Below are 22737 nucleotides of genomic sequence, written 5' to 3' on the forward strand. Positions count from 1 at the left end.
GGCCTTGGAGGTGTACCACGACCTAGGCTCATGCAGCCTTGTACGAGTTGTGTGTGTTGACCTGACCATACCCAAACAAGACGGTTATATATATCAAACTACAACTACAACATATAGTATTACGAGGAATGTAAACTTTGATGAAGCTTGCTAATTAATCCATTGCCATAGATTTCTCTTTGACTTACAGAAAAACAAATACATATGTGGTCGATCGGGTAACTGTTGGTCGCTCATCGATCAGACGGAGCAGGCAGCAGCAATGATTAAGTTGCACACCAACTCCAGTCTATTTTCCCAACGATTTAAGAATAATTGCTTGTCATGTGACCATCAGTGACTTGACAGTTACTTGTGTCCTTATTCTAGTTGGTTTTTCTCCCTCCCTTTGATTTCTTCTATTATACTTATATTAAATTCTCAGCAGTGCAGTAACCAATGAAATAGAAGAGGCAGCAAAATTAAACTAAAGAAATCGAATGAACAAGAACAAACAGACAATAAAAGTAGCATTCTAAGAAAAGCAACCGGAGTGACCCTATTTTTCTTCACTGGAGACAAAGCATATGATGCAAGTGAGAGGGATAGCAGCCGCCTCCACCAATCATATGAAGCCACCTTTGCCATGATTTCCCCACACTGACATGCACCACACACACCAATGAATTGAAGATCGAAATAAGAATAACAGGAAAAACAAAAGTGAAGTTTCTAACAGTAACCAGTGACCATGAACTGGATAAAAATGGTACAATCCTGTACAAAAACGGCTCTCGTACGAGATCATCATCGTATGCATGTTTTGCCCCCTGTCGGTCGGTACGTGATGAACTGTTCGACCTAGCTTCCACATGCATGCAGATGCAGGTGGAACCCGTACTTGTATTTTTCATTACATGTAGTCGCTCACATCCAGGAGATCGGACAGGTGCATGTCGAACAGCCCGGCGGCGTCGGCGCTGAAGGCGTCGATGTTGCTCGCGTTGGCGCAGAAGGTTGTCGGTGAAGCCGAGTTCACACGCCCCGCGGGGCTCGATGACGGCGTGGATACGCCGGAGCCGACGTTGCAGTTGTTGTTGTTGTTGCTACTTGTGACCGGGCTGCTCCACTGCAGGTTCGACGTGTCTGACGCCATCTGCATCAGCGCCGGCACGTAGTCGAGCTCGAGCTGGTTGTCGTAGCCCGGGAGCTGCCCGTAGTCAGAGGGCACCATGTGATCCTGGTGTAGTTGCTGCGCGGGGTTCGCGTGAACCAGACCCGGCATTTGGCACGCCGAGCTGGGCTGCAAAAACATGTCTGCGGCCGTGGCATGTTGAGGCGGCGCCTGAGATACCTGCTGCGCCATCTGCGCCTGGATCAGCCAAGGGAGGAGCATCTGCTGTTCGGTCGTGGGCTGCGAGGAGGTTGTGGTCGGGGCTGCGAGGAGGGTGGAGGCGAGGCGGAGGAGGTCCGGGTAGTTGGCGAGCGGCTCGAGGGCGCGGAGCGTGTCGAGGTCGGCCTGTGTGGGGTAGTAGGCGGCGGGCTTGAGGAGCGAGGAGAGGTCGAGGAGGTCGAGGCGCGGCGCGTGGGTAACGGGGTCGATGCCCATGCGGAGGAGGCGCTTGCGGATGTGCGTGTTCCAGTAGTTCTTGATCTCGTTGTCCGTCCGTCCGGGCAGCCTCGCCGCAATGGCTGACCACCTGAGCAATCATGCAAAAAAGCACATCAAAATCAAACTCGCCAGGAAACCGTACGCCTAGCTGCTGCTGCTGCTGCTATAGCAACAGAGACGCCTAGCTAGTACTACGTCGAGTTGAATGATGTGAAGTGAGTAGTTCTTACTTGTTGCCGAGGATGCTGTGTAGCTGGATGATGGTCTCCTCCTCCTCGAAGGAGAAGCGGCCGCGCTTGATGTCCGGCCGGAGGTAGTTGGTCCACCGCAGCCGGCAGCTCTTCCCGCACCGCTCAAGGTCTGCACACACAGACGCAACACAGTTAATTATTGTGTGGGATCGATCGGTGGATAACTAACTAACCAACTTGGCAGAGCAAGCAGCTGCATGAGTCCGAGTCGCTTACCGGCATTCTTGGGGAGGGTGCGCCAGTTGCCCTGGCCGTGCTTCTTGATGTAGGCGACGAGCTTCTCGTCCTCCTCCTGCGTCCACGGCCCCTTCTTCAGCCCGGTCCTGTCGCAGCACGGCGCGCGCCCCATCTAATCGCGTATACAACTGTAGAGTAGAGACGGATTGGGCGATGGAGCGAGCAGGAAAAGGCTCAGTTTGTCTCGCAGCCGCTGTAGAGGATGGAGAGGAGCTAGCTAGCTAGCCAGCCAGGAGAGTGTGAAAACTGAAAACTGGACGGATGGATGGAGGTAGAGGACGGGAGACGAAGGTGTGTGGGGGCGAGGGAAAGGCTTATAAAGGGCGCGAGCGCGACGGGCCGGGGGTGGCGGTCCAAGTCAACAGGATTCGGTGCCGGCCTTTGTTTATCGCGGCCGCGACGTGGCTCTCCTGCCGGCTGCGGGCTGCGTCTCGTCTCACGGCCACGCCCACGGCAGCGACCGTCTCGTCCGTTGGATGAGGATGGAAGGGGTAAAAAAGGGTCGCGACCGGAAGACAAGAAACGCACGCAGGGCGGGACGCCACCCCCCAAAGTGGCCAAGCAGATCCCACGGCACGCGCTGGCGTGCCACCCCGACTATCCCATCGTCGCAGGCAAGGCTAGCCCGTAGCCCCGTGCAACATTGTCTCGTGTTTTGACTGACTAGGATAATCACATGTGTCGATCCTTGCGGAGTAGAGTGCGCTTCCCTTTGCCAGTTCCATCAGGAACATGCCATTTTTACCGATGGTGGTAGAATCTAGTACTAGACTCCATCAGGCTGAACGTACGAGCTAGGAAACAAAACACAATGATGGAGTGAAAAACGGTCAACTGTACTGTATTTTACTTTTACTACTACTATAGACCAAGGATGTACTGGGCAGGGTAAATTTCTTGGCGGGCAAAAACATCCGATCCAATCCAATCCAATCAATGGATATTGACTCGTGTTTCGCCACTCCCGTCGGCTAGCTGGCGTTGACGAACGTCCCCGCCCCGCCCTGCCTTGTGGCGCCCGCCCTCCTGCGCCACCTCGCCCCGCTGACGGAACGCAGCGCCGGGGACGGACGGCCCAGACTCGTGCCGGCCCGGCCAACTCTTATCTCTAGCTCGCCCTTGTGGTCGAGGAACTGCACGGACGCTGCTGCGTGGAAGGAAAACCGCACTGCCCTGCTCCCACGGCCACGGGCCATGGCCATGGCAGCAGCAGCAGCGGCGGGAGGGGCCAGCAGCACCAGCGATAAACTGGCAAGGCGGCAGAGGCCCGCGTGCAGCTTTCCTTTTAATTCCTGTGCATGGGCCTGCGCCCGCACCGCCTTCCCGCCGTACGTCCTCGCTACCTGCCATGCCGGCCGGCCACATGACAGTCTCGCCCCGCCGTGGTCCGTAACGAAAGAAGATCTGACTAAAGGAGGCGCGCCACGCGCATGTGTTCGAAATCGAATTCGGGACGGACGCTCTTGCTCGGGGGCCTCGCCCTCGCCCTCGTGTGTGTTTGAGCCGACGTCGACGTCGAGATCTATCTGCGGATCATGCAAGATCCCGACGTGGCCACGTTTTTGCTTCTTTTTTTGCTCGTTTTTGGATTTGCGTCGTGTAAAACGACCGATGGATCGATTTTCGCGCGGAGGTTTTTAGAGGCTCCCCACGTACGTCGTGTGCCGGCCGGCGACCGTGTGTGTGGCTGACAAGTACGCGGGTGTGCACAGGTGTGCCACCTGCTCATGTGGTGTGAGGGCTCGTGTGCTTCTTTTCGGGCAATTGCGACTCGTACTTGGTGTCCCTTCACAACCAGCAGGTGCGGTTTCTTCGCTGATATTACTAGTTAATATGTAAAGCGAAAACAAATGTCAAAAAAGTTTGCCCAAGCATATCAGAGTGTGTGTAAAGGAAAATGAAAGTGACATCAAGCCAGGAAAATGCGACCTTGGAGATAATATCATATTTGTACTGCCTTGCTGTACGGATGCTATCCACGAGTGAACGAAGCATGAACTATTGATGTCGCAAGTGAAGGCTCATATATGGAGTAGTACAAAACAGCATGTACGTACATACCCTGAGTGGAGTACCTAATAATATTACTAAAAAGATTACTACGTTCCGGTTAAATCACCCGCAAAGAAGAAGATCTTAGTTAAATGGGTGAAAATGAAACATACTTGGCATTTAGCATCGTCTTTTTGTTGTCCTAGTTCCATGAAACACGCAAAACTCACTTGGTACTCCGCTAAGCTCTCTCTCTTTGGTAGGGACGCGTGTCTGCCAATCGAGCTTCTAGTGTCCATGTCAATTGACCTTTTGTGCATCACAATAATTGCTCGACACGGCCGGCACACATCAAGCCACTCGTACATGCCAGTACAACACGAGAGCACGCTTGAATGAAGTTTTTGACAGTCTTACGTTTTCCTCCAGGACGGAGCATTAATTTGTTGATTTAATTAATGTTCAAATATAAGGTGACGCAAAACAAGCTACTAGTAGCGCAGACGAAACCAACGAGCAGGTTCAATTTAGCTGATGAGCACATCCACAAATAGAAGATTAATTTGGAGAAGGGACGAAAAGAAAGCCAAAGTGTGCCGCTTACGGCAAAGTTAACAATGCACAAATATCTCATCCACTCCATCAAACGCGCAACGACTAAAACAGTCAATGCCCTATAGAATGCTTGCTTGCTTGCGGTGAATACTAATGTAATAAGATTAATAATGAACTCTGTTGCCCAACTACAAACCTGTACCGCGACCCCCTGATTAGCCAGCCCTCCAAACTAAGGCACCCATCTTAATAATTAGTTTAAGCAAGAGGGCGGGGAACCAAGTCCAAATTAGGCAAGGCGATTAGTATGCAGGTCGCTCCACTAACGGTACGGATTCACACAGCGACATTATAATTTTGGGAGGCAGTGGCCGCTTTTGGCATACGTTTCCAAATGCAGACATCATATACGTATGTCATGAAAATAACCCCGCGTCCAATAAAACAGTGCTGTTTCGGACTAGTTGGCCGACCGTCCTTCTCTTAGACTTAATTGGGGAGCATGGGCAATGCATGCATGCATGCTATCAATGGTCTACATGCAATCACTGTTTCAGCTAAGATTACATGATTGCATGTAACCTTTTATTTACCACATACTAGTACTTTGTAGTGCTCAATTAATTGAGCATGCGTGATGAGCTCAATTGTACTGTACGTGCCAATCGACTGGTCCGAACGAAACTGGAGGCAAAAATTACCGAGAGGTGATTAGACTAGCGTGCAGACGTAACGACGACAGCGCCTCGCCGTGTGAGCGCACCGTGCACACCTGTGAAGTGCCAGCGAGCAACGCTTGCCGATGCTTCCGGGGATCGACCGGCGTACTTTAACCTGTGTCCGTACACGGATCGCTATTAGCAATAGGGAAAGTATATGTAGTGATAAAAGTACGGGCAGTGAGATCACACTCTCGCGCAGCTTCCGCTGGCGATCGTTGTTCATACGGCAACGCAGATACTACGCCAGTACGTACGCATATCGCATATATATGCATACGTGTACGCATTTCCTTTTTTGCCGGGAATAAACCTACCGAGCTCGCTACGTAGCTATAGCTAGTAGATTTGCTTCAAGACTTGACAGGTCGTCGTATACGTATTACTAGTAGATAAGACGAACAAGGTACGTAGACATGCATGTTACACCATTTGTTAATCCGCATGAGATACACTGATACATACACATGGCGTATACAATTAACCCACCTACCTAGCTACTTAATCAGGCAGAGCTTGCACACAGAGATAACCTAGCCAGCTAGCTAGATTTGGTAGTAACTTAACTCTACTTATAATCAACATATAAGCTGCATACGCCTCCATGTCTCTCGCCATGGAGACACCGGCCCTCTTCCACGCAGTAGCTACTCAAAACAAATCCCCAGCAGTTTTCAACACACGCCCTCAAATTAACAACCATTAACCCGCCCACACGAAGCTCTTAAGTATTCCCGTAATACCTGATCGGGGGGTCGCGTGGCGCGCGATCAGGATTCCATGGCGTATCCCCTGCCCGAAACGGAGCTCCGCCGACGTCGCTCCGTTTGACGGACGGGCAGATGGTTGCTGCGACTGCGAATAACGCGACGCACACACGCGCCTACGTGTCCCCCGGCCTCCAATAGTCTAGGCGCTACGGCGTCCTTCTCTATAATACGCGCGCGTGCATAGTTAATTCGCGGTTGGGTGATCCGGGAGATCTCCGTGAGGTCACCCCGGTCTCGCCTGCTTCATCCTAACATTGACGTTTATCCTATTCAAATCCCTCTCATAATTGTGTATTTTTAGCCTGGGATCCGTGGGTTTGATTGTTTGGACGCAAAAGGCACCGGATTGGAAGAGCAAACCGCGCGTTAGATACTGTAGATTAATGCGGAGCTGGATGGCCAAGGCAACTCTGACTTTGTCTTGCTGCACTTTACGCGGATGTGATCGCGTTTTCTACTCCGGGATGGTTGATTAGCACCTGCGATCACGGATCAGGGTCTGCCACGTTGGAACACGATCAGATCGACCAAGGTAAAAGTAAAATGGTCCACTAGCTGCTGTGCGCATCGGCCAATTGATCTTTACCTCCATCGTTCGTGGTATAGGGCATCCATGCATAGTTAAGTGTAAGTGTATTATCTGAACCAGATTCTGCTAGAACATTCATTTGGTGATCAGGCATGAACATGATTGAGAGGTTAGTTAATTGCGATAGCTGTGACGATCTCCTATACTATTTCTTTTCTTTTTTGGCATCTCTGCGAGCCTGTGATCACTGTTCATGCGTGCGGTCCGTATAAAACTATGGTATTTGCATGGGGGTCGAGGTACGTACATACGTGGATCCATGGATGAGGTGTCAACAAACTGTCAACTCAACACACAAACTGGCGCCTCCGTTGCATCACGCCCCAGCTGCTCCATATAAGTATTTGTGACTGGCCAGGATGAGGCGCCCGTGGCTGTGGTTGCGTTTGGTTGTGACCTGGATCGCCTCCGCCTATGGTTAGCAAGAGTAGATGGGCGGGAAGCATTGTTATTTCATGTGATGGAACATGCATATCGTACTTGCTCCCTGGATGCATATGGCTTGGAAACGGCAAGAAGGGCATTTAATTTTCTAGGGGTGTATCTTTCTTATGCGACATTATTGTCATCTGGATGCGGCAAGTTGGTGGCATAATAAAAACAGCTAGCGCACTTGGTTCCGTATATGCCTTGGACCTTGGTCGATTCAGCATATGGGTCAGAGCATCAGAGGACAATTCATGATGGAGTGCAATCTGTGGCTAGAAAGAGAAGGGGAGAAATTAATGTTCATATGTCTGACTGAAAAGACGTGCTGAGGAGTATATTAGTCGGAATTATTCAGAACATTTGGAACCTGTTTTCAGCTGTTCATATGTAGTACGTAGTACATTGGTTGGCCGTTCCGACGCTAGCTCATGCTCGTGCACTCGGAGAGAGTTTTCTTCCATTTGTGTCTTTATACATTAATTTCCTGTAAGCTTTTTATGTACACCAAAGACATTGGTTTTGATAATGAAATCGGAGGGAGCGCTCTCTTTTTTGGAGCAAAAAAGAGCTCATGCTTAGTGGCCAATACGCACAGCTTGTTGTTAAGCAGCAAAACAACAATTTCCTTGATGTTTTTATATGGTGTCAAGTGAGATACCAAGATTTCAGTTGCGTGGCTCAATACGCGAAACTTGCGCCGACAATGCTCGATCTCGGACGCCAGCGCAAATAGTAGTTCACCAGCACATACACTTGAGAGCATTTGGCACTTGATCTCTTGGGCAAGAAGGGCATTGGCTCGTTCCATACACTTTCACGGTATCTGAAGTCCAACCACTTGTACATCCAAGTCATGTCATTTCCGGTGGTCAATCAGCCGGGGTTTGCCGGAATGGCTGACTCTTGGCAAGCATGGGCGGTTCCTGCAGCAAGCGACAGGCAGCATTTCAGTATCCAGTTAACCCTCTTGATGCCTTCGACAACTTAATTTCACCCTGATAGCTAAGCTAGCTTGCTTACGCAGCAGAGCTATTCTGAAGACGCGTACGGCAATCGCGACTTCGTGCAGGCAAAAACATCTGATCAGTAGCCTTTCTTATATTACGCCCATCAAAGTCAGCATGGGCTACAGCAAGAAGATATAATGTCGGGTCATCTCGGTTTACTGAACCCGCGGCAGGCGGAGGTACGTGTCACCGGAGAGGCCAACGGATCAGTGTCCAGACCGTCGTGCTGGCTGCAGCAGTAAAGCTCGCCCTGGTGTACGTGACGGGGATTTGCTGGGCTAATCATGCTTATGCTTGGAAGGTGCCGATTTTGCATTACGAACGATCGCTGCAGGTCGTTATCCTGCGAGCTTTGGGGGTGTCTTTTTCTTGGGCTTGAATTGGTGGCCAAACATGTTGCAAGGTGCAGCGATGTCAGATTGGTCCGAGATTTCGCTTCTCCATGCTGCAAGCTTCGCCTGAATGAGGCCTACGGCTCAGGGGTGCGTGCCTGCGTGGACGTCGTACGACCATGCAATGCAAGCTTCTGAGGGTTATCCAACAGGTTCAGAGACTCTGAAGGCCAAGGACTGTAGAATCCTGAAGGCGATTTAGATGCCGACTCAAGGGAACATCGAGCACGGTACCGCATTTCATCACGCCTATAGCTTCTGGGTGACGTTGCTTGACAAGTTCATTCAGGTGCTCATTAGTCAAAGGGAACTGTGCTGTTTGATTCATGTAAAATATTCTGAACAAGGATGCGTTTTTTTCCCCTCTCTGAATGCGAGACCCGATACAGATTGTTGGTCCACACGGTAAAATGTTACAGACAAAACAAAATTGTGCTCCTGTTTGAAGCTGTGAAACATTGCATCTATTCGTGGTTTGCTGATATCAGTTCGACGAGTTCGTCGTGCACAGCACCGTTTGTCACAAGAACACCGCCTGAAGGGTAGAGAATTCTGCGCCCTGTTAGGTCAGCTGCAAGATCCAACGGTTTCCCACTCCAGTCACTGATCTGCCAGTTTCAAAAAAAAAAAGGTTATAATACTAATGCCGGTGAATCGATAGAACAAATGTACATTTGACTGAGTTCTGGCTTAACAGACAGAGGTGTGTATATACCTGACCGCCAGCTTCCTGCACACAAATCATCCCAACAGCATGATCCCAAGCCTATGCAAACAGTGGGAGTAGAAAAGGTCAGCGTATGTGTAAACATATTCCACAAGTTGGAACCATTGGAATTTCAAGCAAGCGGACACCTTGATTTGAGTGTTCACCCGGGCTCGACTGAAAAAAACTGAGGCTCTCCCAGATGCTACCATTATATATTTGCACAAGCTACAAAACATCAGCAAGAGCATTATCACTCACCGATGATTAGTCTAAGATAGTCACTATCAACCTAACATACTTTTCTAGTATAGTGGTAATAAACAGAAAATGCAACAAACCTGCCACAGCAAGCATATCGGAGAAGAATTTTATTCTCATCTCGAGTATCAGATTCGTCCGTCGTTGAGTCAAAGAGGAGGGATAATGGTATCATGTTCCAAGTTTGGCTATCCGGAATGCAGAAGCGTGCCATGTGCACAACTGAACATGCATCAACAAAACATCTCTTCCAAACATCCTGTGCTGTGGTGAGCTGGCCAATCTCAGGAGACAAGTGCCTAGACCAAGTACCACAGCCTACATGAGACACCATAAGGATGCCATTGCCAGGACAGGGATCAAGATTTTCTTCTTTCTTGTTTGCCGTGGTCCAATTTGGACATCCCATCACTCCTACTGCTACCTTTCCGTTCACCACAAGAGCCAAACCGACCTTAAGACAAAGCAAGAATAGCTTCATATCAGAATAAAAAGAATACGAAAATGTAGTGACCATGATCTATTGCCCAGATAGCACTTAGAATTTTAGAAAGCATGGACCTGCAAAATTCAGGCTGAACAGCTACCATAGATGAGCGAACAAAAATGGTATTTACAAACCCTAATTTGCCAAACTAAGTATTCAGACATCCTATTTTGTCAAACTTGGTATTATCAAAGTTTGCAAATTCAAAAGGACAGTGCTTCATTAAAAAAAACTGCAAGAAAACTTTACGCCGGTAAATAAAATGACGATGTTACAATGTTAAATATGGTTTGTTTCAGTGAGGAACCATGTGGAAAATCATCAAGCTACAAACATCAACGTGCTATGAATCTCATAATGTTGATTGTGGCTTTTGATACATGCATCTGGATCGCTTATGCTACAGGGAACACATGATGGAGGCCCAGAGACAAGCTACACATATAAATAGTCCAATATGCATCATCACGACATTTTCTAGTACAATACACATTTTAATGTGTGTTTGAGAAAATAGTGTCCGACACACATAATGCCCAGAAACAGGATGCGGTCAGCAATACCCAGTGATAAGCCTTATAATGAACACAGAGCCACCCCACCAAGAGAGGATGGCCTTCAGGAACAATCTTGCCCCGCACTGACACATCACAGAAAACGGTGTTCCAACTATGCCTGTTATGCTCCTTGTTGCTAAATTTGTGCGGAATACAGTACTCAGCTGGCTAGGCTGTGACATCATGAATATTGTGGACTCTTACAACTTGGTTTCCCTGTCAGCTTTGTGACAAGAGAAAGGTACAATTTTCAAAAGAAAGGTGTCGAATGACTCCATTGGGTTAGTTATGCATAGCTGGTAGAATGTATGCAAGTAGAGGAGTAGTAGAATCTTGCAGAATCAACCCTTAAGTCCAAGATAGAATGCACGCGAAGTTCGTGAGGACAATGAACAATGGGATGGAGCAATGATAGACTGCTAGCTACCTACTTAGCTCAGCCAGCCTAATGCTGTTTCTGCAAGCTCCTGTACAGATTAAATAGTTTTGGCACCTAGCTGTTTGTCTTTTAGCCCCCTGTACATAATCTTTCCCTCCCATAAAATAATTAGGAAGAGCTCCTGCCGTTCATTCAAGCAAAAAGAAACAAATAAACAGAGAGCTGTACCACATACAGAGCATCATCTCCTTTCAAGAAACCTTTAGTGCCATCAATTGGATCAAGTACCTTCAAAACCGCAGCATCATGATAACTCAGTGGAACGAACTTTTACAGATCCTGATATGCGATTAATGAAACCTTGGCAGTTTACCCAATAAGTAGCAGGATTTGAATCAAAGGAGACAGCATCCTTGCCTCCTCTATCAATAGCTCTCAACACATCATCATGAGTTAAAGGTGAACCACTATTTTTCACTTTGTCTGTGACAGCACTTGAAATTGACTCAATGAGTACATTACCACTGTTATCATCAGGATTAGATGACTTCAGAAATGTTGAGTCCTCTTCTGCCACCAGAGGTATTGATGGAAACAGTTGCTGGAGCTCTTCCAGTAGCACCAGGGTAAATGTGGCATCAGATGAAGGCACAAAGTGCATATGGTAAGCTGAACTAAGGAATTATGCTATGAATTACCGAAGCTGATAAGGGCCTGAACTCCAAAATCTGCAATTGTCACAGGACTTTGGTCATTCTTTTCAAGAATCTTCCTTCCACCTGAAAGAAGTGATCTCTTCACCTGTCAAAGCATACAAATTAACCAGCAAAATGTAGCTCAGGTCATCAGCTAGATAATCGATGACATGCTAGGCATTTGAATTTATTACATCACCATTAAATGATGCACTGAGCACTCGCAAAGTCAACGTTTGGGTTTAGTGCAGTTTATTGCTGCTGAAACCTTTGGGGCTTCTGTTTTTTACTTATGCTCTTCTCAGTAACCGCAACAAAACTGGCTAGACCAAAATGGGTCTTTGCCAATTTGAACCTAAACGAAGAGATACACAAGAAATAATTCTGGCTTCCGTGAATGCATGTACCTCTCATTTCCTAACTATCCCATAGTTTATACTTATTTTCAGGTATATATGTTGGAATTTGGGAAGAATTTAGACATACTAAACTGAGTGATGTCAATACTTCAGAAATAAACGGTGCATAATATGAAGCATTTGATGGCCGTATGATCCACAATGCCAACTATGTCTGGGGGAGCCGGAAATGGCCATGCACCTCTGCAAGAACTGCCCCTTCTTGACAGCGGTCTGGAGCCACATTAAAGATTGGACGGGAGAGAATATGGATATGGCGGCGGACCCAACACTTCTATTCACCATGGCAGTCTCACATTGGTGGGACGAGATGATCCCCAATAGCCTGAAGGAGGTCAAGCGACACCAGAGTGGTATTCTCTTATACACGTTGTGGAACATATGGAAGAAACACAACCATCGCATCTTCAGCGGAACCCGCCTCACCCATTTTGAGGTTGCTGCTCTAGCTCTCCAACGCGACATGGCTTTTGGGCGCACCCATGCCACGGAAGGTATTGGCTATAAGGTACTCCCTCCGTAAAGAAATACTATAAGATCGTTTAGATCACTAGTTTAGTGATCTAAACGCTCTTATTTTTCTTTACAGAGGGAGAAATAGTCAGTCTGTTCCTGTCTTATGGTTTCCACCAAGTTCCCTTAAAAAACATGACACATCTGTACATAAACCTTCTTCTTCGTCCAAATGAAAAGGCAGTGCTCCTGCCGGTTCCTCGAAAAAAAATGAAGTGTATTATTGTTGTTCTACTCTGTATGGTTAAATTTTTCCAAATGAGATTGTGTACCTTTTATGATCACACTCACATGGCGACCACAATACACAACTGTGTTTTAGAATAGGTAAATCATTTTGATGATTTTACTAAAGCTACCGAGTACATGAAATGACTTGATTTTCTCTGTGTCTAGCATACCGCATTACGCATTGGATGCTTAATGTTCTGTCTTGCAAAACTTTACCCCAGAAATAAACCTCTTCACACAATATGTCTCGTGCTTTATCATACAGTTGCAAGGACTGACATTTTGGTGTTCCACGGAGCTTTTCACTCATTTTTTGCAAAACAAATTGCAACACCGCAGGAATTGACTTCAGAGAATAATATGCAAATTAGTTGATCCTTCCTAATTTTTTTTCTCAACTTTGTTGTCATCGAACTTTACATCAAGAGAGCTACTTTACAGTGGTAAATCACTGCTATGCCACCGAATGGCAACTACCCCGGCGCCCAATCTGAAACCTAGAGGAGGGGATGAGGTCAACTCACGTCTACGCAGAGGCGGCAGGCGCGCTCGACAGAGGCAGCGGCCGCGGCGAGCTCGCGGTGGTGGGGAGCGCGCTCTGGAGGGAAGGGGAGATCGCTTCCATCCTCCGCGGCTGACGATATCAACGCTGCCGCCCTGTCCAATAACAGAACAGATCAGCCGAAGAGGCGGCGGCGGCGGCTGCTGCTACCAAAATCACATCGGAGGATGGATGTATGGCCTGGGAGCTTGCGAGGGAAACCTTATCGAGATACGAGAGGGAGGAGGCGTCGGCGGGGCGAATAGTCGCCGGCGGCCGACGAGGAGACGGTGCGGCGGAAGCGAGAGGTGGAGGAGCGGCATGTGTGATATGGGTGTGTGTGGCGGGAGCAGGACGGCTGATACTGTTGAATGATGTTTTTTTTCTTCAGAAAATTATGTACCCATTTGTTGATCACATGACAAAAGTATTTGGAACAAACCAAACTTGTGTTGGATGGTTAAGAGGATAGTGATATCCTTAGTCCACCAGGATTCAAAATTTTAATATTTATATTATTTTAGATTTATTTTAGAATTTTCGGCGACGCAAGAGATGTTTTCGTCTACTACGAAAGTCAGGCCTCTGTTGGATCAATCAGCCAAACAAACAGGCCGAAATTATTTCAAAGGCAAGTGTGTGAGCTTTGTTCAGAAATATTTTTTCAAGAAACTTTTAATCCATTTATTGTTAATTATGACAATTGACAGTACAAATGACATCAAAGCTAATAAAAATTACAGCCAGTTCCATGGACCACCTAGCAACGATTATAAACACACGTGCAAGTTGAAGACGTGCCACCGTCATCGCCTTTCCTTTTCCGAAGTCGGACAAATCTAGTTATAATAGACAGTCGAGAAGTCGTGTGCTAAGGCCACCAACGCATTAGAGAAGCAACCATTGTTGATGAAAAAAGTCGTAGATCGAAAAGATCGAACCAATAAACATACAAATGAAGATGAACGAAGACCAAATCGAAACAGATTCACCGAAAACCAACACCGACCGAATCCCACGAGATCCGACAAAGACACACCTTTACACGCCCTCTATAACGCTCCGGACACACCTGTCGGTGGTCGTTACTCCTGGCGGGATATAGACTGGCCCCACAGATCAATACTAGTTTTTTCTGCGCATTTTGTCCTCACTCGCGCACCCGGAAGCAACTTCCCGATCGGTCACCCGTTCTGAAATTACTCCAAGCTGAGCACGCTTAACTTTGGACTTCTGTCCGAATGGGCTTCCGGAAAAGAAGGAATTCCTTATTGATATGAGTAGTCTATCATCTCTGTTAAGCCAGGCTATCACATACACCCCCACTCAGAGAAACCGACACCCTTGTCGGGTCACAGGAACGTTTCCTCTTGGCACATACGTCTGTGCATCCAGTCCGGTACATGTGTCATGTCGTGTGCCACGACGGGTCACAAACGTCATGGACAACATGACCGTGCATCTGTCCGCAAACATCCGTGTAACCGCGAGGGTTGGCTCTGATACCAACTTGTAATGCCCCGGACACATTCGCCGGTGGTCGTTACTCCTGGCGGGATCTAGACTGGCTCCACAGATCATTACTAGTCTTTTCTGCATACTTTGTCCTCACTCGTGCGCACCCGGGAGCAACTTCCCGATCGGTCACCCATCCTGAAATTACTCCAAACTGATCACAGTTAACTTTGGAGTTCTGTCCGAATGGGCTTCCGAAAAAGAAGGAATTCCTTATTGATATGAGTAGTCTATCATCCCTATTAAGCCAGGCTATCACACTCTCCAATGAAGCCTAGACACGCGATCAGGACGGGATAGAATGTGGGAGACATTATTCCTGCCGAGGGACGTCGTTGCCGCCACACAACCCCAACCAAGACACTGAACCTAACAAGAATGAGAACGAGATCCCTCCCGCTGGCAGGGGGCCGAGGTCCTCTGCACCTACATGGCCCAAATGTCATCGAAGATGAGGCGGAAAGCAATATCATCAAAATCTGATCCTATAGCCATAATCTCATTAGCAATTAGAAAGTATTGGCTTGTCATGATCCTCTACCAAGGAGAGAGCCTCTCGCAATGCAAGTGCTTTGACAATTTCAGTGTCTGATACCCCTCAAAAACTGTTGAGGATGCCCCGGGAAATCACTACTACCGCAAGCAACAACTGCCACTGTAAACACAAAATCACCATATATAGACTTTAATTTGTTTCCTTATTCTGCCATTTAACAACCCACACTTGTATGAACAACATTAGTTTTAAAAGTAATCATGTACACATTCTTAAGAAAATTAAGTAAATTGCATCAACCACAAATAAAGCATCATGCACACATTCAACGTCATGTGCAAATCACACATGGCATGTTCTCATCTGCACACCGTCCCCTCCTCCAATGTGTTAGGCTCTCCATGCCACCCTAAAAAGCGTGATCTCCACTCGCGCTATCTCCCAAAGATTGCCATGTATTACTTTGACTAAGGTGTTGATGGAAATAAATCGGGAAGTATCCGTCATGTGATAAATCACATCCAATTTCACTGGGAAATGGAAATTTCCTAATATAAATGCTAAATAGTTCAAAATGTGGAACAAATGGTTCAAAACAAATACTTGTAGCACTCTATATTCATCGAGCATGTGAAGATAAGAATTGAAGTTTATTTTAGCTCAAGTAAGTTTAGCCAATCATGCTATTTGTACCTCTAAAGATAGTTTCACTGAAACTAATGAACATTTATTTTTAACAACAAACTAGTGAAATACCAACAAAAAATGGCTTAAAGATTTGGACATTCTATTGAAGTCATTGTTTATTCGAGAAGAGTCAAAACATTGTCGCTACAAAGTATTAATAAAATATTTAGAAATCACAAGAAAATTACAAGACCAACACACTGATTAAATACACTAAAAATCTTCTGAAGGAGAAAACAATTGCTAGTTAGCAAACCGGTAAATGAGGAAAAATCAACAACTTTGATCCTCTCCGACTAGCATTTGGGAAGATCGGATGGCGGGGGGAGCAGCTTCTGGTTCGGTAGGCTCCCGTCTTGCACCAGCCATGCCATTCGTAGTCCCCAAGTTGTGTGCACCTCCAAATGGCAATGCATGAACCATACACCTGTGGATACATGCATACCACAAATATGAGCACAGGCTACGCATTCAGTTTCATGAATAGATAGTAAGTATATACAACTCTGCTTTACCTGGGTTGTCGGCGAGAAAACGTATGGCCACCCATCCACCAGCTGGCACGCCAACGGTGTTTCGCTCGACGGGGTCGACGAGGTTAAACCTCGTTGGGTCATTCACAGGGTCGTAGTTGCCAAAGCCTTGCCCCACGACAAAGAAATTGAAGCCGTGAAGGTGCAGAGGGTGGCTCTCGATGCCAAGGATGCTCGTGTCCTGCATCACCAGCTCCACCGTGGCGTTGAATGGCAGCACGAGCAACTTGGTCCCGGTGGCCACGTTCGTGTTGTTCGGCGATACCCCAGTGTAGTTGAATTGCGAGAGGGGCGTGGTCGGAAAGTTCGACCCATAGACACCCCGAGACACGCCTGTGAAGTGCGACTGTAGGAGCGCTGTGGAAGGAAGCACCAGGGAGATGTTGTTGATGGCCGCCGCAAACTGCGTGGTGTTGGTAGGCCCCTGGCACGTCGCATTCACGGGGCAAGGGCGTGTGCCCAAGCCGACCGTGAAGAAGAACCGCTTGTCCACCGACTGTGGCACGGCGGCCGGGTACTGCGGTGTGGCAAGGCTCCGGAGCTTGGAGGTGAAGTTGGTGACCAGGCCCGTGTCGTTGAACCTCGGCATAGTCGGCCTGAAGAGTGGCAGGTCCTTGTCGAAGCTTGACTCGGAGGCGGAGCGAGGGTTGTGGTACTCGAGTATGCCGGCGACCGTGGTGCTGTCGAACGTGCCAGGCCTGATGACGGAGTATGGCGCGGCGGACATGTAGAAGTTAGCCTTGGGATAGAACGGCTTGGCTGTGAGGAGCACGTTGGTGGTCTGGCCCGGAGAGATTATCAGGGTCTTGACTGTGAATGGTTTGACGTAGACTGCGTCGACCTCGACGATGGTGAGCGTGTGGTTGGCGACGGAGAAGAAGAGCTCGTCGTTAAGAGCAGCGTTGATGAGGCGCAACATGTATGTTTTTCCAGGTTTCACCTTCAGTTTGAACGTGTCTGCAATATGCCATGGATGCACGGTAAGTATATAAATCCTTGACGATTACCGAAGGTGTAACATAAAAGATGCATGGAAGCATAGAGTGAGTGCAATGTACCTTTAGCGGAGCAGTTGTATAGCGGCCCAGGAAGGCCATTGATGGTGAAAGCATCTGAGATGTTTGGGGCGCCGCCCGTCCGGAGCGCCTGGCTGACCACCGCCTCTGTGTCCGCCCTCCACCACTCGCCGAAGAGAAGAGGAACTTCCTTGTGCGGCGCAACGAACGGGTAAGGCACGCCGAGCTTGGGGAGGATGACGATGGCGCCGTATACGGTGGCGCGTAGCCAGGAGATGTGCGCGTGCCACCACAGCGTGCCGCGCTGCCCGGCGACGGTGAAGTTGTAGACGTAGCTCTGGCCCGTCTGAATCGGGCACTGCGTAACGTACGCCGGCCCGTCGGCCCAGCCGCTCCGCAGCTGCCGGATGCCGTGCCAGTGCAGCGTCATGTTGTGCGCTACGCGGTTGGTGACGCAGACGATACAGACGGGTTGGCGACGGAGAAGAATAGCTCGTCGTTGAGAGCAGCGTTGATGAGGCGCAGTAGGTATGTTTTCCCAGGTTCCACCTTCAGCTTGAACGTGTCTGCAAAGTGGCATGGGCGCACGGTAAGCATACTGGTCACTAGGTTTATAAATCTTTGAAGATTAAGATGCATGGAAGCACAGAGTGAGCGCAATGTACCTTTAGCGGAGCAGTTGTATAGCGGCCCAGGGAGGCCATTGATGGTGAAAGCGTCTGAGATATTTGGGGCGCCGCCCGTCCGGAGCGCCTGGCTGACCAGTGCCTCCGTGTCCGCCCTCCACCACTCACCGAAGAGAACTGGAACTTCCTTGTGTGGCGCAACGAAGGGGTAAAGGACGCCGAGCTTGGGAAGGATGACGATGACGCCGTAGACGGTGGCGCGTAGCCAGGAGATGTGCGCGTGCCACCAGAGTGTGCCGCGCTGCCCGGTGACGGTGAAGTTGTAGACGTAGCTCTGGCCCGTCTGAATCGGGCACTGCGTGACGTACGCCGGCCCGTCGGCCCAGCCGCTCCGCAGCTGCCGGATGCCGTGCCAGTGCAGCGTCATGTTGTGCGCTACGTGGTTGGTGACGCGGACGAGCACGCGATCGCCCTCCCTCGCCACCAGCGTCGGGCCGGGGTACTCCCCGTTCACCGTCACGATGCTCTTGCTGGCGCACAGCCTCGTCACGTTCGCCATTTGCACCTGCAGAGATCAAGGTTATGAAGACGATCCCCGTCCATGTGAGAAAATGCATGTAGAACATAGATGAATGCGGACGTACGTGCATATATACGTACATTGAAATCGTAGTGCCTCGTGATGCTTTGTGCCTGGACGATGAGTAGCATGAGAGTCGCCATGAGGAGAGAGCATGGAGCCGGAAGACGGGAGGAAATCGCCATGGTCAGAGTTTTCAAGTATGCCCCGATCAGCTAGCTGATCGATGTTGAGCTCTTGAGGGGAAGATGTATGGCCAGGTGAGGATGGAATGCTTTTGCTCGAACAGGTACTTGAGTTTATATATACATGTATGTAGGAAGTGGCAAGCGTGTACCACCAGCTACGTACCACCGTCCCATTTCTTTGAGGTTTTCTACGTGGTCAATTTTCGTTAGGTGCTTCGGTGGATGAACTATCAAGGCAGGAGCTTGAGCTGGAGTGCTATAGCTTTGGAGTCGAGCGAAAGACAGTGCATTCGTTCCATCCATCACCTCTGGTTTAATTTGCATGCCTCCTACCCCCAGTCACGTACGGCTTCCGTTGCCGATCGACAAGTAGGGTAAAGCTAATAATAGGGACGCCGAATTTTGTGGCCAAAAACAACAAATATGACCTATGATCGAAATCAATTCACAAACTGAACTGTTGATGAAATTTTTTCGCTCCGCTAATCCTTTCGTGTAACGCCCGACAGCCAAACATCACACTACACTATGCAGGTAGGGTAGGCGCTACACGCCTGGCCAGCGTCGCATCCTAGGTTGCTTGAAAATTGCTAAGTCAGTGTACAATGCCTGACAGCTAGGCGCTACACTATAAACGCTAGGCGATGCACTAGTAGCTGCTTCGTCTTGTAGTAGCAAATAGTGCAGCCACTAGTGCAACGCCTAGACACTAGGCGCTACACTATATAGTGTAGCACCTAACCCTATCCCGCTCCCGTGGGGTGCCGCGGTGCCGCACCGGAGCGTCCCCGTCGGCTGCCTCCTCCCATTCACTTCAGCACCTCCTCCCCCCGCCGCCGCCACCGGGGGCGTCGCAGGCAAAGCCTGTGTGCTGCAGCGGCATCGGCGTTCCTCCTCAGCCCGCGCTTCGGTCAGAACGGCGGCGACCCGTGATGGCCGGATCTACGGCAGGGTGTGAGGGGAGGCGGCGGCGTACGACAGCAGGTCCAGCGACGGCGCTCGATTTCGGCCCGGATGGGCTTCGGCGAGTCGCAACCTCGTGTACCGTTCCATCAATGGCTTGCTGTCCCTGGGATCGACCGGCAACTCGAGGATGTCGGGGGCTGCGGCCCTGGGCGTGGCGGTGGTGGCCACCTCCTCCGCCGAAGATGGGTCGGCCTGAGACTAGGTGGTCGGATCTGCAGATTCGGCATCTAGTCTCGGCTGTGAGTTGGGGAGACAGAGTTGCCAATGAAAACCGAGCCGATGGCGGGCGATCGAGGTGTTTTGCGTCGCTACCTTGATGAAGGCATCGTCGTGTAACCTCTGTCGACCCACTCGTGTTGCTTTGGGGGAAACCCTAAGATCTGGTCATCCAGATCGGATGATGGCGGTACTTCGATATCGTTACTCTCTTGGGAGCATCGTTTGTGGAGCAGCGCTGGAAGTCAGAGGCAGGAGGTAGAGCGGCTAAGTCTTGCACGGAGCTTTGGTTGAGATGTCAAGTCATGACTGACAGACAGGTGCTACGTTGTGTCATGCCTGGTCGGCAGGTGCCACACATGATAGATCTTCCAGAGTTTTCGCGTCTGGATGATTGCGCGCAGGACGGTGGCCCGTTGGGCGCCGTGGTGGCATTGATGAATGTCTAAATTGGCAAGGATGATGCGGATATCTATCCTGAAAATGGGTCAGCGGTCCGAGGATGATGGCGGCTTCTGGCTTCTAAAACGTGTGCATGTGGTGCACGCTTTAGGTCTGCTGCACCAGCTGTTGGTCCCGATATGTTATGTGGATGGATCGGCGACGACACTGATTTTAGATATGAAGGGTGAGAGCACTCCATATTATTAAGTTTGTAGGTGTGAGTTGTGGCTTTGGGTGGCTTGATGTATTTTCTTGTCAGACCTTTGTGAAATAATTAATAAAGATGGATGTATATATCGGCTGTTGCAGAGGCAGATGGTTTAACCTCCTTTTCCAAAAAAATACTATATAGTGTAGCGCCTAACTCTCAGGCGTTGCACACTGACTTAGCAATTTTGAGACCGTCCGAGGTGCGACGTTGGCCAGGCGTGTAGCACCTGTTAGTCAGGCGTTGCACAGTATAATGTGGCGTCTAACCGTCGGGCGCTACACGAAAAGATTAAAGGAGTGAAATTTTTTCGCCAACAGTTTAGTTTGTGAATTGATTTCCATCACAGGTTAGAATAATGACTTTTGCCAATTTTGTGCTCCTCGGTGGACGATGGTTTCGCATCAATCTTTCCTACTGTATATATATGACAGATTTGGGATGTTGTTTACCGGAGTAGTCGATCAAAATTGACGTTTACATTATGTTTAATCCAAGGTATTCTGGATTAGCTCCTGGAGAAAAGGCAGAAACATCAGTCAAAGTTAGGTTCTGCAGCTTAATCATCGAAACATCACTTGCATGGTACAGCAAGATTGGCTAGCTCCTGGAGAAAGGCACAACACAATGGAAAATTAGTTCAGCCGGTCACTGTCGCCAAAGCAACCAGCATAGCTCCGAAACAAGTCCCACAGAATCGCAGGTAACTTCAGTTCGTAGCACCATCTTTCCTTCACCTACTACAGTCCAATATACGAATATAGTATCAGTATCCTATGTGCATGTACCAACGTTTGCATGATTACTTAACAATTCGACATGGTTGTTGACATCTCTTTCTATCTTTGACGTGTGTTCTCGACGGTTCTGGACGCGGAGTTTCTGCACCCGAGCTCAAATGAGCTCGGGTGAACAGTAAAATCAAAACTAAATCAAAAAAAATTTAAAAAAATCCAATTTTTTTTGGAAGAAACATTGACAAAAGTTCTAAGTGCTTACAAAAATTCGCCATGAAATCACATTTCTAGAAGGCGTGGCAAAAAAAAACAAAATCAGTACTCTGAAAAAGCTACTTTCAAAAGCATTTTGGAGCACTGAATTTGTTTTTTTGCCACACTTTACAGGAATGTGATTTCATGATGAATTTTTGCAAGCACTTAGAACTTTTGTCAATGTTTCTCCCCAAATTAGAATTTTTTGAATTTTTTTTGATTTTTTTTCGATTTTACTGTTCACCGAGCTCAAATGAGCTCGGGAGCAGAAAGGCACTTTGGGTTCTCGACTTCTTTCCTTGTACAATTCCCAATGGAGAGAAGGATGCCTTACCCAACCCGATCAACGTTTTTCAGTTGTTAACTCTCGCGAGAGGATTTTTGTCTTAGGGGAAGCAGATGTTTCTTTAGACAACACAACTAAGCTTTATTGATTAATCGTGTCATACGACGTGATCAAGTAAAATGCACATAACCACCACTTTCACGTCATAACTTTTGAAAAACCACCATTTTACAAAACGTGACACTTTGCATCAAACCGAAAATTTGATAGTGGCAAAAAAGCACCGATGAAAAATACTAAGCATTTGGATGACATCACTAATTGGTCAGACCCGCTGGTCAGGCTGAGTTGGCAGAATTTTTTTGCCACATACACAAATTGACTTGGTCTTCTTCTTCTTCTTCTTCTTCTTCTTTCTCATCCCCTCTCTCACACACACATCTGGCAAAGGGAAGCGGCCCAGGCGCGTGGTCGAGGCGGGGCATTGTCTCCCTCGTGCTACTGCACGAACAGGAGGTCCATGGCGGCGACGTGCTCGATCTCGAGCTGGGGAAGGTGTGCAGCAGCGGGAAGGAGCAGATCCGGACGAGGAGGTGCCTGGGTGGACGGATCTGGCGGCGGAGCTTGAAGCTAACAGTCATGGCGGGCTCCCTGTGCAAATGA

The 22737-nt window shown here is 48.6% G+C and overlaps 3 protein-coding genes across 3 annotated transcripts; all 3 read right to left on the reverse strand.

Annotated features, from left to right (window-relative positions):
* Positions 1 to 484: 484 nt before the first annotated feature.
* Positions 485 to 2457, reverse strand: LOC125536708 (transcription factor MYB41-like). Its single transcript, XM_048699949.1, has 3 exons — positions 2059 to 2457; positions 1822 to 1951; positions 485 to 1679 (listed from the first exon to the last, which is right to left on the reverse strand). Exons 1-3 carry the CDS (start codon positions 2189 to 2191, stop codon positions 893 to 895), a joined length of 1050 nt encoding a protein of 349 aa, XP_048555906.1. The 5' UTR covers positions 2192 to 2457; the 3' UTR covers positions 485 to 892.
* A 6371-nt stretch (positions 2458 to 8828) lies between these two features.
* LOC125536709 (putative PAP-specific phosphatase, mitochondrial) lies at positions 8829 to 13704 on the reverse strand. The gene is made up of 9 exons (XM_048699950.1): positions 13544 to 13704; positions 13305 to 13437; positions 11621 to 11723; positions 11296 to 11531; positions 11151 to 11210; positions 9580 to 9953; positions 9388 to 9466; positions 9248 to 9298; positions 8829 to 9140 (listed from the first exon to the last, which is right to left on the reverse strand). Exons 1-9 carry the CDS (start codon positions 13642 to 13644, stop codon positions 8997 to 8999), a joined length of 1281 nt encoding a protein of 426 aa, XP_048555907.1. The 5' UTR covers positions 13645 to 13704; the 3' UTR covers positions 8829 to 8996.
* A 2400-nt stretch (positions 13705 to 16104) lies between these two features.
* LOC125541395 (laccase-4-like) lies at positions 16105 to 18959 on the reverse strand. The gene is made up of 4 exons (XM_048704820.1): positions 18855 to 18959; positions 18234 to 18759; positions 16535 to 17509; positions 16105 to 16446 (listed from the first exon to the last, which is right to left on the reverse strand). Exons 1-4 carry the CDS (start codon positions 18957 to 18959, stop codon positions 16316 to 16318), a joined length of 1737 nt encoding a protein of 578 aa, XP_048560777.1. The 3' UTR covers positions 16105 to 16315.
* Positions 18960 to 22737: the final 3778 nt, after the last annotated feature.

This window comes from Triticum urartu, chromosome 2, assembly GCF_003073215.2.
Source record: "Triticum urartu cultivar G1812 chromosome 2, Tu2.1, whole genome shotgun sequence".
Taxonomy (NCBI): Eukaryota; Viridiplantae; Streptophyta; class Magnoliopsida; order Poales; family Poaceae; genus Triticum; species Triticum urartu.

Bases quoted from the DNA above. Each gene is read 5' to 3' on its own strand.
- LOC125536709 (XM_048699950.1), bottom strand. From the start codon at position 13,644: ATGCCGCTCCTCCACCTCTCGCTTCCGCCGCACCGTCTCCTCGTCGGC. The intron at 11,211-11,295 runs GTAAACTGCCAA...GCGGTTTTGAAG, and splicing joins CAAATCCTGCTACTTATTGG to GTACTTGATCCAATTGATGG. The intron at 9,141-9,247 runs GTATATACACAC...TGAAACTGGCAG, and splicing joins TGCAGGAAGCTGGCGGTCAG to ATCAGTGACTGGAGTGGGAA.
- LOC125541395 (XM_048704820.1), bottom strand. From the start codon at position 18,959: ATGGCGATTTCCTCCCGTCTTCCGGCTCCATGCTCTCTCCTCATGGCG. The intron at 18,760-18,854 runs GTACGTATATAT...TGATCTCTGCAG, and splicing joins CGAGGCACTACGATTTCAAT to GTGCAAATGGCGAACGTGAC. The intron at 17,510-18,233 runs GTACATTGCGCT...GGCATATTGCAG, and splicing joins ATACAACTGCTCCGCTAAAG to ACACGTTCAAACTGAAGGTG.
- LOC125536708 (XM_048699949.1), bottom strand. From the start codon at position 2,191: ATGGGGCGCGCGCCGTGCTGCGACAGGACCGGGCTGAAGAAGGGGCCG. The intron at 1,952-2,058 runs GTAAGCGACTCG...CTGTGTGTGCAG, and splicing joins CACCCTCCCCAAGAATGCCG to ACCTTGAGCGGTGCGGGAAG. The intron at 1,680-1,821 runs GTAAGAACTACT...ATGATTGCTCAG, and splicing joins CACAGCATCCTCGGCAACAA to GTGGTCAGCCATTGCGGCGA.